At 40.8% G+C, this 19,387-nt stretch overlaps 1 protein-coding gene across 10 annotated transcripts in view; it reads left to right on the top strand.

Annotated features, from left to right (window-relative positions):
* LOC110988442 (leucine-rich repeat serine/threonine-protein kinase 1-like) overlaps positions 1-19,387 on the top strand; it is a 56,527-nt gene that overhangs the window by 10,425 nt on the left and 26,715 nt on the right. For 2 of the 10 annotated variants that reach the window (XM_087146654.1, XM_087146653.1), the window contains 5 exons: positions 2,599-2,802; positions 6,048-6,451; positions 8,893-9,058; positions 17,808-17,946; positions 18,477-18,621. In XM_087146654.1, coding sequence (XP_087002780.1) covers positions 6,101-6,451; positions 8,893-9,058; positions 17,808-17,946; positions 18,477-18,621 — 801 coding nt within the window. In that variant the 5' untranslated portion in view covers positions 2,599-2,802; positions 6,048-6,100. Of the gene's footprint in view, positions 1-2,578; positions 2,803-2,822; positions 4,335-4,363; positions 6,452-8,892; positions 9,059-15,964; positions 16,869-17,807; positions 17,947-18,476; positions 18,622-19,387 lie in introns of those variants that run through there. The other 8 variants (XM_087146651.1, XM_087146650.1, XM_087146656.1 and 5 more) reach the window with 7 other exon arrangements.

Raw genomic sequence — 19,387 nt, 5'->3', positions numbered from 1 at the left:
GGCCCTGGACATACATGTACATGTACATGTATATGTATACATACATGTACCAAGTAGCTACACGTACATGTAGTAGTCAGTACTTTCACGCTGAATGCTCGGAAACGCACACTCTGCATGTACAGTTGCGATTCAAACCTTTTATTATCCAGTTACAAGTATCTTGGCTGCCAGACCAGTTTGATATACATGTAGATACAGTATAAACAAAATACTGTCATGTGTCTGTCAGTGTCACATGTTAACATGTTTCCTGTAATGAACGTGATTTCCTCATACATGTACTTGGTTGCTAATCTACTTTTGTTTTTTGCAAAGAAAGGCTTTTCAACTTCCCCACAAATAGACAGGGGATAACTTAGTTTGCAGAGATTTTTGTAAAAAGCCAAGGGCATGTGGATCTTTCATCAGCGTCAGCGTTACATGCAAGTAATGAACAATTTTTGTACAGGTACAACGTGGTTTGACACGGAGCACGCTGAATTCTTATGCGCAACAAATTTATTCGTTAATGTACCGTATGGTCTCTGCGTACATCTACCCGGTACATGCAGAACGCGTATAAGAATTCGCTTGGAAAACTTACTACCATCTGTCTTTCTTTTGCCGCTTGGGGGTGCACTTCATCTCGGGGCGGATAGAATTTGACTATGTACGGCAAATGTATCCGTAAGTTAAATTTCTGCATTTTTATCCACATGCATGTACATGTATGTCAGATACTCTACATGTACATGTACATGCAAGTCTGGTTTGTGTAGTGGTTTTTTCCTCGCTGTTCGTCTCTGGCTCAGGTTCGATTCCCGTCCCGATCCACATGTACCATTATTTGTACATGTAAATGGTTTCTCAGTCCCTGTCCCCATTCCCTGGGTTTTACATGGAATATTCCTCTGGGGTTTATTTTCCACTGCACTTGCTTCTCATCGCTTCCTCTCTACAAGTTTTTATGGCTTTTGAGCTACTGGTACATTTACAGTGACTAGGACACACAAGTTTGACATGTTTGAGGAATCCTCAAGTGGGTTTATTACTAGAAGTGCTTAATTAAAATGTACTGCAGGCAAAGTACCTGCACCAGGAACAATTGCTGACAAATGCTGATTGCCATAGTACCGGAACTTTTGCTGATATGTGTTGCTGTTCCGTGTCACCAGGCTCGGGCGGGAACAATCTCTGTAATTTTTGCTGAATTTCAGAACTGCAAGTATATCTTACATTGCGTTTCAGGCAAAGTGTAGCTATTCAGCAAAAATTACAGAGATTGTTCCCGCCATATACATGTACATTGTACATGTTATAAATAAAAATATTCAATTACCAGTAAGTTTCCCACTGTGTCTTAATTTGCAACCTTAAAAGCTAGGAAAAATGGAATGGAAAGATTACTGCCTGAATTGTAAAATTTGCATGTAGGCCTATGTAATGTACATACAGTACATGTGTAGAGTGTATTAGCTCTTGTGATAGTAATAGATGTAGCTTACAACAAAATTAAATAATGGCATTCGTCATCTATGGACAACGCGCCCCCACAAAAATGCACCAAAAAGTTATCAGTCAAGCACAAAAGTCAAGCACAGGTACATGTACTTAAGTCACTACATGCGTCAGAATTCCTGGAACTTTTGATTAAGTTGATAAAGCTTCCATCGTTTTTGTTTACATGAATAATACTTTTGATCTCAAAAGTGCCTGGAGCTGTGCATTTTTAATGGTCCCTGTACTTTGTTCTTTGTCTGCAAAAACAAACTCATGTGGAACCCAATCTCTCTTCCGCCCGTCCTACTAAAAGGGAAAGAAAAAAAACTAAGAAGGGTGTCCCTAGGGTATTAATCTCTGAGCACAAATGAGAACAATCAGAGATTAGTCATTCCTATATTTACATGTAACTACATGTAAATTGAAAGTTCAAGTATTGGACAAAAGTGCGTGGGGAGCCTGGCAGGACTTGACAGATATCTCTCATGACATCAGAAAGTTGGTCATTACCACAACCCCAAATCAAAACTTGAGGTACATGTACTGTATATTACAGGTTTGTCTTTTAATTCTCCCCCCAAACATGCATCCCCGCCCCTGGTCAGTCATTTGAAGTGTACGCATGTATGCACACGTACGTACATGTATGTGGTATTGCTGTTGGTTTACCCTGGCGCAGTGACTTTATCAAAGCTTCCTGTGCAGCCGGTTTTTCTATTCATTACTAACTCCGGTATCATTATGGTGTTCCTGTCCTTTAATGCACATGGGCATGAAAGGTCGGTAAAGTGGATTTTGGTATGGATCGATTGTATGAATGACAAGTATTGGTACGGTAAGAAGATTTTACGACCTGTGTGCCTTGCTGGGAGAATTTAACTGTTGAGAAGTTAAGAATGAAAGCTTGGGTGTAAAAATTGTTTTATTGTTAGAAAAAAATTACTTCATGAAGAAAATGCAATCCTGGTGACTGAGTTGCCAAAGCAGTACGCACGTACATGTCCATGAACATGTGTTGGTAAGTTTCCTTGCAGACTGCCCCACATGGTGAGTCATCTCGTGGGGTGTCAGTTCAGTATTAACTGCCTCCTCACAGGAATATGTTCTTTTTGGCAGGAGGGACACGCACAGGTGCAAGCAGCCACCAGTACATGCCTGCTGTGTTCTGCATGTTACTTTGACCGCACCTTACTTACAGTGGAAATGGATACTACCTATAGTTAGAGCTGCGTCAACTGGATGAGGTATGCAACTCACGGCACTTACTGGGTAGATGCTCAGTCGGGACGATTTTAAGCAACATTGGAAGGAAATACTTCGGTAATAACTTGACCAATTTTTTCTGTGAATTGCTTCACTCTTTCATTTAGGCCCGTTGAGCAGCATTGGCGAAAAAATATATTAATTTTCAGACTACTTCAGCCAGATCACAGTTTGTTTTTTCCGATACACTTGTTGCATCTTGGTTTGTACCTTCAAATCAATCAGCACCTGGGTCAGTACAGTATGCCAAGTCATTAGCCAGAGCACTAGTTGTTGAAAAGCCCAAAATTTTATGCTACTGGGTAACTTTGAAAATAGCTGTGTTCAAATTGCTTAGCTGCGGCTCGAATTTACACAGGAGTCTATGATGTTGGCTGCAGCCACGTCTCATGTTTTCAAGCCTTAGCCAAGAAATTCAGACAAGGCCAGTGTAAGCGAATTGTTCTTTGGCATGAAATGTGCCGGTACCGGTACATACATGTACATGTACCGGTACACGTACAGGTACATGTATGAAGGCCAAACTGAACATAGTCACTTGCACGTGCTTACCTCTTGATCAGTTGGTGTTCACATGCACGAGACTTGATGTTTATTGTACTACCTGTAAGTTTCAACCATTTTCCACATCATTAAATCCTCGTGACTGTGATGATGCCGGTCGCCAGTAATTTTATTAAATACCGGTTGTTCATGACGTAATTAACTATAAGTTTGTGGCCAAAAGCTGTTTAACAACTTTTCGCAGTAATTTGGTGATTGAGTTGGTGAAAATTTCCATGGAAATTTCCACGAAGAAATGTGACCTTGTCTTGTTTGAATGTGATGTCACACATTACCATCGACACTACTACTGTAGTTTGAGGAGCCAAATGCAGGTTTAATGGTCAATTAAACAGGTGTACAGTGCACCTACACGTACCTGTACATACTGGGTACAGCATTTGCAGTCTATGCAGAGTTTATCCAACGGTTGCAGCATTCGTATGCCTGAGCCATATCTGCAAGGTGCATTATGTACATGTATGTCATAATCTTGAATGCTGAGTACATTGCATCTAACGTGCCTTGCTGCATACATGTACATAAGCCTCAGAGGAGAAGGGAATTGTAAGCTCACAGTGAGCTGATGAAGAATTGTGAACATCGCCATCGATCTCTGGATCCCTTTATGCTTATCTCCTGCCGTGAGAAAGTGCTTTCATATTGGAACTGGTCAGTCCAGCCAAAGACATATATGTATCATTGTAATTGATACTTTGTATTGGTACTTGTACACGTACCGGTGCATGCATGTACAGTTCTCCGTAGTACATACATGTACATGTACAGGTACTGTACATGATGTACATGTACCCTTAAACTTGCTGTATGTACAGCAAAGTATCCGTTCACTGGTACTTGTGTGAGCAGTCATGCCCTCAATGAGATTCTCATCTGTGCGCCTCCAACATTCTGTAAAAACTGCCTGAAATGCTGTCTTTGGAGAGTAGAACAATTTGAGTGTGGATTAATGATGGAGTTGGAACCGATGTGGCAAATGCTCCGATTGTATTTAGCAGTGGCAGAGGACCAGTCTTCGTTTCATGGTGAGATCATTGCTTACATGTAGCTTGGTATGTATTTGGCTGTAAATGAAAATAGTGTGGATGAGTCTGTAGGAAATGGATGGAGCTGCTTCAGCTGGCAGCTTCCTTACATTACACTGAGGTGCATGCACTGAGCCTTCAGGAGTTTTTGCAGTAACATCTTGCGGCACTCAGCTTGATGCCCATTTTGTGAGAATCGGACATTGCTCTCTCACACAGTGCGCTTTTTTCCAAGATGGGCCAGCGTAACACCCGTCCTCCATTGACAAGCTCACCGCACGTACATGTACTGTACGGTTCGGTATGTGTACATGTAGGTCAACTGGCATGAGTTCCGGAACTTCAAATAACCATTACATCAGAACCCTCTGTCATATGAATTGGAACTTCACATTTGACTGATAATGAGTGTCTGTACTTGCATGCCAAGTTTCATAATGATTGGGCATATGACAGTTGAACAGAGGAGAAAAGACATCGGTAGTGAAACTTATTTCAGTATCACAGTAACCAAAAATAGATCTACAGAAAAGGAAAGAAATACTGTAGTTTCACAAAATTAACCAAATTACCCCAAAATTGTTTGGCCACAAGCTAGAATAAACTTGATTTCAAGCAAGCTAAGAAATTGAGCAAAAAAAAAGTACCATACATGTACATGTACTTTACTTGTAGCTGCTTTTAGCACCTTTTATGAGATGCATGTACATGTAACTTCAGAATTTTGCAATTTGTGTAGGGTATATTAGAGATGCTTGACACACCTTGGTTAATAAACTGAAACTACATCATCTGCTTAATAGCCATCGCTGTGAAATCATTTGTCAAGTGTCGAGTTGCAAATCAGTTTTGTGGTTGATTCAGAATAAATGGCAAGTTTCAGTTGTTGAATTACATGTATGTGTAGTACCAGAGATGATTAATGATGGGGAAATAGCTGTTTGTGATTAAATAAAGCAGGATGAATTAGTTGAGGAAGGAGTGCGAGACCAGCATACAGTCAGTGGGGATCAGGGAAGTACCTGCACATCAAAGGTTAAAATTGCAAAATGAGGAAAAGAATGGTCAAATTGTTTACGACCAAAGTACCGGTATGATGCAGTGAGCCCCTTGTGGGCATATAAAAGATGAATACTGTTTCTTATATGCTATACAGCACATGCGTAGTCCGAGCTTCATACATGTACCTTCCTGAATTTCTCTCGTGATGAGCAAATCATTTCTACATTTCCCCTGTGGTATGGCAGGATGTTGACTATCCACGATCAGATATCTTATTCAGTACCAATGTTCTTTTTGTACACGTACACGGATATTTGTGTTGTGTGCAATGTACTGTATGCTTCGGACTGAAAACCACTTTCTGCATTGAATGATGTCCAGTTTACTGCTTAGACCTTGCACTGCACGTGCGTTGCTAAGTGCACATGGTGAGAGCTATCAGTAACTGTGTGCTTATTACATGTACGCACCCCCCCACCTCCACTTGTACATGTATGTACATGTACGTAGGTGGTTATTGACATTGCATTTGATCAGTTGTTTTGACTGAAGTACTGCACACTGACATTCACTGTGATGTGCTGCTGGGTACATTTGGGTACATTGTACTTACTGGTATATGTACATGTATGCTGTCAGCAGGAATGGAACCTCACCAAAGTACAGTGCAAATCATCTTAGAGGGTCTGTCACACCTCTTTTTCTTCTCAGACAAGTCTTCCTCTGAACCTCTTGATATCAATGCCAACAATGGGCTGACCACCATGGTGGGTGTGGCCAAGAACTTGTTGCCGGGCAGCGATAGGGGCAGCACCACGGCAGCAGCCCCAGGGAACTCGGGGGATGTGGATCTCAGTCTCACAGAGCACCGGGACTTCCAGGGCAAGCTGCTTCACCAGGCGGCCATCTATTCAAACTTTGCCTTGCTGGAGGACCTGCTGAAGTGGGAACAGCGGCGTTACATTAATGAGAGGGACTCGTTTGGACGGACGGCCTTGCATGCCGTCTGTGCTGCCGAGGTGTCAGAGAGAGAGGAGAGCATAGAGTGTGTCAGGTTGCTTCTTGAGGCTGGAGCAGATCCTAACATTGCTGCTGCTGAGAGGTACAATTACTATGTAAGTTGCTCAGTTTAAGTTTGGCTTCAGAATTACCATTACTTTTGACCATAGCCTTCATGCTCAGGTATTCTTTATTAATTGTTTTTACACTTGAGCCAATGATTTTCCATTTCAAAAATGGGTATTTTCTGTTTCACCAAATCCCAATTCCGCTTCAGAAATTCAAATTCTGTTCCATACCTCAGTAAGCATGAAATAGGAGACCTAGTTTTAAGCTATGCATGGAAACTATTTGCCCAACCATATTCTCCCCCCCAAAAAAGAGAAGAAACAGGAAAACAAAAGAAACCAGTATTGAAATACTCTGCAATGTTTCCAACTTTTTCTGAACTAATTCTGGGACGAGTGTACTCTCCGCGATGTGGAGCCAGAGGAAATTAATACCAATTTCTGCAATATTGCAAAGGAAAAACAGGAAGGGAAACGCAACCAAATGTTACTTTCAAAGTGAGTTAAACAGTGAAAATGAGTTATCGTTCCTAATTTGGGTTCATATTTATTTGATTAATTGTGCAGAAACAATCAAAAATATTTGATTTATTTATTTTTACCAAGGATTGCATTTTCCGCTTTCTACCCCAGAATCTGCAATTTTTGCGAATTTTCCACAAAGTGGAGAACTCCTTACTTTAATATAAGGCACAAGTAAATTTCCTGTGTCAAAGTAATTTTCCATGGAATGTCCTGCAAACTTTCCAAAGTTTCCACACTTGAGTACCCCAGGCTTCAGCTGCACAATATCACATGCATGCCAGGTGTACGGTTGTTAATTGTGGCTTTCAGATTTGAGGTCATTTTGATTCGAATATGAAAGTTACCGAATCGAAGGCACTGCCTGTACAGTATATACACTGTACATGTATCTCGTTTAGTCAGTTTGATATCTTTTCACAGATATTCAAGTTCATTTTTTGACAAGTTTATTGATTTTCCAGACCTCTTCATTCATTACAAAAGTAAGACTTACCGGTACACTATTGTCTGTGACCTGAATCATCAAACATAGCCAGCCTCATGGCAAGATTTTTTTTTATCACCGGACACAATTATTGTAGCCTTATTTTTCCTGTTTGCGCAACCCTTGTGGTAATTTTTGCCTGCATGTCCAAATTTTGAACTTCCCTTGAAAAGTTGAGCTTGGTTTGCAGAAAGCTTCCACACTTTAGCACCCAGTTGCACAACATCACATGTACACAAGGATTTGAGAATTCAGCTTTTTAACTGATTTCAGCTTTTTTGTTGTTTTGGATGTTGTCCCCGAATCGCAGCTTTTTTGTTCACCTGGTCTGTCCAAGTTTGGAACTTTTTACTTTTCAGCTTTTTGCTAGCACAGTTTTTGACTTTGATTTACATGTTATACATACATTTACATGTAACTGGGCACTCACACTCCTGTATACTACACATGTACAATGTACATCGAGTGTGCATAAATTTGTTGAGGTTCATACATGTACATGTATGTACCTTAGCTTTGAGGTTATATTCTAATACATGTAACAAAAGTTCCTCTGACTTAGCAGCGCCTAGGTATTTGGACGGAGTTTCACATCTTTTCAAAGGGAAGTCGGTGGCCTTGCCCTTTGTGTATGTGGGAAAAGCACATGATCATACAATTAGGTTCATGTTGCCACTGGTATGCTAATCAAGCTTATCACAGCAGGGGATGTGGATAAGAGAGATTTGTGGCCATACAGGTACATTGTTACAAATACTTCTATGGAGCCTCACTGTTTGGCTTGTTGAACCATGGAGGAAGGACACTTGTGTCACTTTACAAATTAGGCCTCTGGGAATAATCGATCTCAAGAATACACTTTTTATCATGTTGTTGGAAAATTGAGCTATCCATTTCAAAATCAACTTGATGTACAAGTCACCTTTGAAATACACATGTACCAATACAATTTTCACCTGCAGAATATCTTGTAAATATAGTAGAATATGCCAAGCATGCAGTATACCGGTACATGTACATGTACCTGTACTGTGTATACCAAAATGAAGAGTTTAAATGTACATGTATACATGTATGTGTACATTATGAATGTCATTCTTTTTATATCTCTGTATACTAGATGGATACACATTGCACTGTGTGCAGAAAACAAGTATGGACATGAAAGTGATTAAGACTTTCAGGGTCCCATACGAAATGGGGGACTTCACTTATTTTAATATGAGTTCCGGTATATACTGTGCATGATTGTGTTTTGGTTCTTAAAAATGCTGTTTTTCCTTTGTACCAGCACATGTAGCTGCCTCAGGAGATTTGGAGATCAATATCTACAGCAACCTGCATCCTTGATGACCACAGCACTGGGAAAGCTACATGTAGCTGTAACTGCATCATTAAATTTACTGGAATGTTGATGTATGTTACCAGTACGTTTTTATACTCCTTCTCATACATGTGCCACCTGTTCTGTTTTTGGTAGACACCCTTGCATGTAGCAGCCAAAGATGGGAAAGTGAAGATAGCCAGCCTTTTGGTCCAGTACGGTGCCGATCTAGAAAACCGGGACATCAAACGGTTGACCCCTCTGGAGCTGGCCAGGAACAATTACCAAACAGATTGTGTGAGCTTCCTGCAGACCACTCAAGGTAACAGGTGTATTTTCCTGTGGAAATCAGCACAAAAGTGTGCAGGTACCAGTACCGTATATATATACACATGTACATGTAGCTTTGCCAAATTGTTCAAGAAGTGCATTGTTAGCATGTGTTCTTTGAGGTACATGTACAATGTACAAGTTACTCGTAAAGCCTCCAAATTCTCTTTCACTGCTCTGGGTGCAGTTGTGAATTTCCACACTGACTGAAAAACGGCTTTAATCAGATCTTCCAAAATGTCCTAGTCATGCATGGAGCCATGGCAATTGCATGTTTCACTCCTTTCATGAGAATAGGGGGGATGGTCAAGTTCAATTCATGCACCTTCTCTCTGAGCTCATCAGAAACTTTCTGTGTATTTCCCAGGTATGCAAAATGTGCCGCAGGAGTGCATGCAGTCAACTTGTCACTAGACGCGATCAGTATTTTCCTTTGACTAAGCCATCTGGGCGTGTTTAGCTGCCACTTCCTGGGCCCAGTTTCAGGGAATCTGGTTTTTGACTGCGATTATCTGAAGGGCAATAAACAAGGGGCAACAAGCAATACCGGTTCAGTATTGTATGACTCACTATCAGCCAGTATATACATGTACTGTACATGTACCAATAGAAATTGTCCAGTTGCAGGCAGTGTGAATACAGTACCTGTCTGTGGAGGATCAATGATAGTGCAGGCAATAAGGGGCTACAATGCCAGCCTGGTCTTCCTGAATTTTGTGTGGGAGAAGTATGGATGGTATTTGATGTGTCAAATGTCTGACATGGCAGCCCCCAATCAACATGTTAATACATGTGGTTTCCACTCATGGGAACAATGGGACAAAAGGGACAATAAAAAAAATAGAACGGTAACCACAAGAAATGGCCTTGTGGTTATGGTAAACTGCTATGGATTTATGGTTATGGCATGTACATCTAACATGCATATGGTACCCTCCCAGTATGGCTGATGGTACCGTACATGTACATGTACATTTGTTGCAGTTACGATGACCTTGCTTTTCTATAAGGCCAGTAAAATTAGAATGCATTGTGATTAGCCATGCAGATTTTGTACATACAGTACATGTACATGTACAAGAGGATAAAGTGTGTACCTCACTTTGATTCCATGTTTCTAAGTAGAGGAAACCCCTGAATTTCTGACTTGCATTTTACATGTACATGTATAGTATGGAATTCAATCAAAAATTAGTTGTACGTGTAATTAGATTAGTCCTCGGTCCATCTCTCAGCCGGGAATTTTTCCCTATCCCAGAGATGGCTAAGAGAATGGCTCCCCCTGTCTGCTCAGTGTTTGTGATGATCTGATTGGGTTCTTGCAATCAGGTCATCAGGTCTTTTGAAAGCTCTTAATACTTTACAATGTCCTTCCGCAGCTCATTATTCTGTGGGACTTTCCCTTCAGTTTGTGAATTTCCACCCAAGTTTGAAGAAATTGGAGAATTTGAAATTGGATTACTGAACTTTGTTGAATCTCTCACCCATTTTTAGCCATGATTCATCATCAATGCAGACAAGCCTAGATGGTGTTCACCTCCAGTATTTTTCTCCTCTCTGGGGTACATACCGTACCGGTACATACCGGTATATGTAATTAATAGGAGATCTCCCCTGGGAAACACCGGCAGTCCCTAACCATCCCAAGTCTTCTTGGCAGTACTGGAGGATTTTGGAAGATTGAGAATGAATGACCAAAAAGTGACAGATTGTGAGAGATGCATTGTTGAGGTCATTGGTAAGACATTTTGTCGTGCTCAGCCGTGCATAAATTCACGTCTCAATTATACATGAAAATCACACAACTGCTCCAAGATACCTGAATTTTAAAGGATTGAGGCAGTGGTTACCCCCTCCAAGGAGCATACGGTATTCAAGAAACAACAGGATGTTAGAGGATTAGAGTGTATCCGATTTTTCCCTGGAGGCAGATTAGTTGGAGGATTTTGGAGGGAGGATGCATCCTGGCCAAAAGAGCCAAGGGGGGTATAGGTTATGGGAGGAATAAAAATCTTCAGGTGATGAGGGATCCCATTTCGTTGGTTACCAGGGCTACAGAGTCAATGTGGGAATCAAACCAGGCGGAGATGGTGATCAAACACTATGACAGAAATAGAGGTCAGGATGGACATTTCAGCCAAAGGCTACTCTTGCTGGCATGAGATAAGGGGCCTTTCCCTTGCGAAAATTTGTTGCTTTTCCCTTCAGGCAATGTCAGGTTGAAAACCGAAGCAGCCACAACAAGGATGCAATTATTTTCATTTCTGGTTGACCCTCTTTGTCTGTTGATTACGGCTAGGTCAAATTTTCAATTAAAACTTCAAATGGTGTGAAAATGAAAAGCCCTTATGAAAGTCACTTTCATTTGATGTTAACATTTCTCATCTTCTGATCAAAATACCCGTAGCACAAATAATCTTTCCTACATGTAAGCATACATGTACGTGTACTGGTAGGCCCATTCCAGTGATCAAATATCAGTTAAAAACTATAAATGCACATGCATTTTCACATGATCAAGTACCATAACATAAAAAAAATTGCATGCATGCTGTTTGAAGCCGAGTCTGCACGAAACGTTGAAATCAGATATACATACATACATGTACATGTACAAAAATTCACATCTGTTGCTATAATTGGTAAATTGAAATCCACAGTTACAAGAAAAATGAACAGTTGAATTTTGTATTGAGATTTCAGATGATGCCCTTGGACAATGATATGGTAATTACTGATGATGACCGTTAGTGTGGAGGCAACTACCAGTACGTGTGCCAGGTAGCTAGTGTCTTCCACGCTAATCGTCATTATCCACTTGCCGCCGGGGTTTCTTGTGCGTAGCCGGGGTCTCCGAAATCGAACAAAGGGAACGGGCCTTGTAACAAAAGACTGTACTCGTAACAAAAGACCAGGCTGCTGGGCTTTACCAACATTTTTTCACTCTCAATAGTGGAGATAATCCAGTCTTGTTTTGAAACCACTGTTTTGGAGATTTAGCATGAGCGGTTTACCACCGGGGACAAAAGCGCTCCACCACCGCAGTGATGAGCCACACAGTACCGCTGCACGCTAATCTAAATTGAAAAGGGGTCAGCAGCGCACTGTGCCAGTTTCGTGAACAAAAGAAAATTACGTAACGCCGCAAAATGTGGGCTATTTTTCAAATACTCCATTGCAATAGATGTTGTCTGGCAGATTAGAGTAGGAGCCACCAGACAGTCCTTAATGTGGGTGTAAATGTCCAGTACATGTAAATGAAGATAGGAATTTTGAAAGAATTTTGAAAAAATGATAATTATCCTGCCCCAGCATCATCAACATTGATAACTGCCACTGGCACGAAGTGGTAAACATGTTGTTTGGCCATAAAAAGCACTGAAGGTACAAATGTACTGTTGGTCAATCATTGACCTTGGCTGAGTGGTCCTGTTACTTATTTTATGTAATGTAAGCCCTGCAAATCTGTTCACGTTCCACTGACCCCTTACGGATCAAAAAGGTAATTTTAGCATTTATAACCTTCACCTACATGTATGCTTCACTTTGTGGGAATGCTGAAACTTTTCCAGTGATGACATTCCAAAATTTATGGAAGATATACATGTACATGTATACTGGTTTAATAAACGTATACATGTACATGTACTTGTATATATTTGTGCAAATTAACAGATGTCTTCAGAAGGAAATCCACAATCATTGACCTTGCCATCTATTATTATCTATTATTATTATAACATCCTTGTAATGTTCTCATAATTTCTTTGAATCACATGTACCATGAGAGTTGAATGCATCTCCACATAAAATGGATAAACTTCAGTAGTTAGAGATATTCACTGCAGATTACTAGTCATATAGTCTCATTTGTTGAATACATGTACATGTACAATGTACATGTACCGGTACATACACATGTACATTGTACATGTGTATGTACCGGTACATATACATTGTACATGTACATGTATATGTACCGGTACATATACATTGTACATGTACATGTATATGTACCGGTACATATACATTGTACATGTACATGTATATGTACTGGTACATATACATGTACATGTATATGCCTTCACACTGGAAGTTTTACTTTATGTCCAGATTTGTGGTATTGTACCTGTACTCAACATGTAGGAAACCTAGATTTTAATCACTTGATGTTTCTCCTGTTACAAAGATATAGAATTGGACACTGGAGAATGTACATGTAGACGTGCAAGTACATTATACATAAAGTACATGGACCGGTACATAGGTTTGCAATGTACCTGGGACAAGTTTGTGCCCAATAAGCCTTTCGTGAGTTAAATTTGAATAAAATCTGGTGCACTGAGTTATACCAGTATCTGATTGTACATAAATATATTTGAATTCCCTAGACTAAACACACTTTTGCTATACCTCATGATTTGGGACAAGCTTTTGCCTAGGGACCACCATTGCTGGAATGGACTGGTTCCTTTGTTCCCTCCTTATCCATTGAAAACAGTGTATCGGTGCAAGGCATCTCTTATGTACAGGTACATGTACATGATGTACATACGGTACCGGTATCATGTACCGTAACTAAGCGAAAGCTTGCCCCGAGTCATGAGGTATGTACATGTAACAACAGTGTCTTTAGTACCGGTATGGAGAATTCGAATTGTAACATGAACTTGTACTAATACATATACTGGTATGTTCACGTGAATTTAAAGAACTCAGTGCTCCAGATTTTGTTAAAATTTAATTGGCAAAGGGCTTATTCCCAGACTGTACTGTATGCAGAAGGATGATACATACCGGTAACTTTACATGTACTGTATGCAGCCTAATGTGCTTCTTCATTCTTGGCCTGCATTGTGTAATGAGTAAAGTGCAGTTACATGTATGTGCTGTTAAATTTGAAGCGCTTGGTGTAGGAATCACTGAATGTGTACGTATACTGGTAATTCGGAAAAACCCTGATGCCCACTTCACTGTGCATTGGTTTCATTGGGAAGTTCATTCAGACCCCATGGACACGCAGTCTGCAGTACACTGGAGGTTGTGGGTCTAATAGAGAACCTGGGAAATCCCTCGCGTTCACTTTAGTCGAGTTCACTGGAATCACGGATAACCTTTCTTTTAACCTGTTGCTGCTGAGGAACCCCGTTTTGAGCACCATGGGTTTTATACGCAGAGCTGGGGTGCCCGAAATGGGACAAAAGAGCTGGTCCGTGTAACAAAAGACCGTACTCGGAACAAAAGACCTGCTGCTTGGAATTGCCATTATTTTTGGGCTGGCATTTTTCGAAGGTACTGGTAATCCCTCACAGTTTTTAAACAGTATACCACTGTTTTTGGCATAGCGCACCCGTGGATTAGCACTGCGAACAAAAGTGCTCCAGGGCCCCAGTGATGAGCCACACAGCGCCGCTGCATGCTAATCCAGCCGCGTTTGAAAAGATGCCACTTGCATTCACTGGGGACAAAGGAAATTATGCAACACCTCAAAATTCTGGGCTGTCTTTACAGGGCGGCAGGCCTGGCTGAAATATTCAGGAGTCATTGAAGGTTTACATGTACCTGTCTGCTTAGAGTAGCCACCAATCAGTCATTTGTGTGGGTGTAAATGTCCATTAAATGAAATGATGAATTTTTGAAGAATTTTGAAAACTGAAAATCTTGAAAATTACCCATATGTGTGCACTGCATTTTTAAAAGCACCCGGCTGCATGTGAGTAATAGTTGGAAACACTCAGAAAGGTTCCAGAATTTGTGTACATTTTTGTCCAGTTTTGTTGTTAACAGGACATGTACATTATATGCATTCCAAAGAACTAAAACTAAATCTAGCATCTGTACCCTCTCAGCCTTCTCCCTGTTACCGTAGTACACATGTACATGTCCCCTTTCAATTATACATGTGTAACTGAAATTGTTACAGATGCTCATCCTCATTCACTTACAGTACATGAAAATCACTTTGTTTTCAATTTTTAATACCCATGTACATGTACATACATATGTACAGTACTTGCATACATGAAGCAGGAACACAACTCATGACTTTAATTTGGTCTCTAATGATTTACATTATATGTTGTATTTGTACTTTTGTCATCTCAAAGTGGGTAAGTCCATTTTTATGTTGCATGGAGAGATCACCTTGTCTGAAGTGATATCTTCATTTCCCATTACACCACGGTTCTGTAGCGCTGGCGGTAGTTGATAAAATATTACTTCCTGCTTTGTCACCGATGATGAAACAGACCAAAATGTGGCAAACTAAACACACATACATGTATATTGCACCAGTCACCTCCCCATATTTATACTCTCAGGTGGGTACGATTTTTCTGTGGAATGCCCAAAGAATGGAAAGTTGACTGGGCCAAACTGTGTGCTCTCCGGAAGTGAGGTTTCACTCTCACTACTGTCCACCTGCAATCTGGCATTTAAAGTCTTAGAACGTTGTTTATGCATCACTTCCCGTTTGGGCCATCCTACCGGTATCTGAAGGACATGGAACACTTCTGGTGTGTTCAAATCAATTTGGACTGGTGTAGTCTTTCCTTATTTTATTGAGCTTGATGAGTTGCACTCGTTGCACGTGTGAACCAACTTTTGTGTGAGCAGTGCACGATGACTCCAATCACTTTTTGCTTTAATCACACTGAAGTCATCACTGCATGTGTAATTCGCTGGCTGACTTGTGCAACCAGTCAGTAAGATTCTGTGGAACTGTGGTAGTGGCTCCAGCAGAACTTGATGATGCTCTATCCCTTCTTCTGATAGTTCCTGCATGTGAAAGTTCTTCTGATGATTGGGACTTCCAGAGAACTTACCTGTTGAGGAGATACACTTTCCAGAGCTTGGTTGATGTTTTTAGTAATTAAGGGATATTGAAAACAAGTGTCTCACCTTTAAGAGTCAGTTTACATGTTCTGGTATGTACATGTACGTGTCCATTACTTGTGCTGCTTGCTGTACATTTAACTTCATTCATCAAGAACCCTCATCTTCAAAGTCCCTTTGTTGGAGCCAAATCACAATTTGTGCAGACATTTCCATGCCAGCCTGGACTTCATGATGATGACTTTGTAAGCAACTCATTTGCCAGCCTGCTGGAAAGTTGAAGAGTCATTTGTGGGTGCCATGGCAGCAGATACCAAAAATGCGTCATGGATTCTTTCCACAGATTAGAGGCCAACATGGTCATGAACTGAGTCTGAACCTGGATTTATTATTATAAATATCTAACAGTCATTTCCTTTGGCACGGGTGGAATGGGTTTGCTCCGGAACTGCCAGTCAGACAATACCCTCGAATCAATGCAGGGCCAGAAACTTTAGGCTTTGACAAACATGATGAGCATGATACACGTGTATGTACCAGTTCAGGGGACATAGTGCAGCTGCACCTGAGAATATCCTGTCAAACTCGTGCAGGGATGGGCCTCCTATCAGCGAGTCCACACTCTGGCTGGCATTTAGTGGTACACACCTTGGAAAGAATAGCACTGCGTCAGTTTGATGGGTGCAGCTTTGTATAAAGCCAACTGCCTCGCTGTGATGCAAGACTCTCTCGCATGGCAAGAACTTGGACGGTTTTGCCTTTTGTTCAAGAATTATTGTATCATTAATGCACACGTAAAAACTTTGATATGAGTGCCTATGGGTTCAGTGCGACCCCCCTGGCCACCGGTAGGGACAAGTTAAACAATAACAACAGTGTCATATTGGGAATCACCACTGGTGATAGCAAGCTGATAGGAGAGGTGGACGGCGACTATGGGATTGCCAGAGCTTGGAAGGACGACTTTGGTATTATGATTTAACACTGTGTTGATTGGCTATGATTCATTTTTACTCACTTGAAGTTTCCTAGTTTGCATCCATGTACATGTTATGAAATTAGTGATCATGTACGTGTATGGAAATGCAAACACATTGTATCCATTCTTGTACATGTATTTTGGGAGTGATTTGACCCTTAAAGTTTAAGTTTGCCAGTTTTTCTTGGAAACTACATGTACATGTAAAGGTATTTTATGAAAGTAATTCATGCCTTTACAATACATGTGCATTACATGTTAACTGGTGCATAGACAAATGTAGACACACTATAGGACGTGTGCACATTTCATGTTCCTCATACATGAATTTTGTCTGCCACTTTGCAAAACGGAGATACGTACATGTACATGTATGCACATGAAAACATGCCATCCTCTGGACGTGTTACAAGTACATGTACATGTATCTATCTGAAATTTTGCAACATGTTCTGTAACAACTGGATGGAAAATATGTTTCCTGTCGTATTTGGGAGAGAAAACAGGCAAATCTTTGGGTAGTTCCTGAGGCCTTTGCAGAGCACTCAACATAAAACACAAAACTGCTACCTGTTGCATTTTGAAATCAAAAGCCACGTTTGGCCAGTCTTTGTATTAAACTACAGGGATACATACCAGTTACTGGTAGTGTTAGTTTTTCTTTCAATGATGACCTGTACATGTTGCAATGTTAACAAAGCCCCATATTTAAACAAAAGAGTGTACTTTGATGAACTTTTTGAAGAGAGTTTAATTTTCTGTTCCACCTTCAAACCTGCTGACTTAATTAAGCCTTGGCCTAGTCACCCCCCCACGTTTTGTATATAGACAATAGTACTTTCATTTTCATTGTTTGCTTTTCTTGAAGAATACATTCTCATGGTCATAGTATAAATGCGATATTGTATCGATTTGTTGGATATTTCAGTTGAGCGGGAGAGATTGCGTTCAAGCCTGGAGCCCAGCCTTCTGGAGGCTTGCAGCAGTGTGAAGGAACTGCGTCAGATCCTACGACGGATCGGTTACAGTGCCATCAACAGGGAGTACAAAGAGACGCCACTGTACAGGTCAGCTCTGATAGGTGCCCTTCCTCAGTTACTAATTGCCCAGTGATGATGCATTTCTGTGGGGATAGTGTCAGTACACTTTGTAGACACATCATCTCCAGCTTGTTGTGAGGTACATGTATGAGGAAGCCCGACTTGAATCATTAATAAAGGGATTTGAACCTGAGGGTCGTGAGACTGGAATCAAGGGCAGATTTTCAGTGATGCACAGTGACGGTACCATACTTCTCCGCCGTACCTGAAAGTCTCAGTGTGTAATATCTGGGGAATTTGAAAAGCAGCAGTGTCCCTGAAAACCTTTGCTTGCACCACAGAATATCCGCAATCCTGAAGTTTTTGGGCTCTTTGAACAGCCCCTGGATCACAAACTCCAAGGGTTTCGCGCACTTGCATTGTCGTAACAAAGATTTTCACTTCGCTTGGTCTCTAACTTTAGAAAATACCAGTATTCACCCATAAAGGTTTAAACGTTTATGTAAAAATATGTTGCAAATATGATTGCATTGACCTTTTCCCCCTTACACATATAGGGCAGCACTTGGTGGTCATCTTAGCGTTGTAAAGTTTCTCCTTGATCACCATGCCAACGGTAAACCCAACCGAGACACCAAGCAGACGCCCCTCTATGCTGCTTGCCTCAATGGCCACTTTGACGTTGCCAAGTTGCTTCTCCAGGTAAGAGCAAGAGGATGGTAGAGGTACATGTAGTCATCAGCGGGCCTTTGTTGATTAGTATGTGTTGCGGGAAAATCCAGATTTGCCCTTTGAGAAACTGAAATTAGGAAACCAGGATACGTGTACAAAACAGGGAAATGGCACTTCTGCAGAATTTGGCATACCTGCACATAGGAAGTATGGCCAAACTTGATTATCCTGTTTGATAGAGGGTCTTTCTAGAAAGTGTTTGCTTTTATAGTGTTTAGTCATTTATTTTGATAATCTGAGGGGTGTTACAGTTCCAGTTACAAGTGGCATTTATCACCAAATGGCAAAATATACTACTCAAAAAAGTTAAGGACCACTTTTTTTCTATACTTGCAATTTTTTCAAGCAATGAGTGGGGTCTAGTTCTTTCATTTTTTTGTTTGTCGAGATGGTGTGCTCATTGAGAAGAAAAATTTTTTTAAATGTTTCAAACATCAAATGCACATTTCCTGCAGTAAAATATCTCGTATAAAAAAAAGTATTCATGAAATAAAAAGTTGGTCCTTAACTTTTTTGAGTAGTGTATTAAAAAAATTTGGCTCTTATCTTAACCCCTTGACGACGGGATTTTCCGAAAGCCGACTCCAAGAATTCCAGCCTCGCTTGGCCACGAAGGCCACCTGCCAAACTGGAAATTCTCGGTTTGTGGCCCGCGTGCTCTGCACGCTTTGAATTACATGGTGAAAAGGCTGATTGTTCGGTGGCATGCGGCTCTACTCGCACTTTCACATTCCCG

This window comes from Acanthaster planci, linkage group LG15 (assembly GCF_054643075.1).
Source record: "Acanthaster planci isolate LZ-2023a linkage group LG15, COTS_SCS, whole genome shotgun sequence".
In the NCBI taxonomy this organism is placed as follows: domain Eukaryota; kingdom Metazoa; phylum Echinodermata; class Asteroidea; order Valvatida; family Acanthasteridae; genus Acanthaster; species Acanthaster planci.
This window is presented reverse-complemented; position numbering and strand designations above follow the sequence as displayed.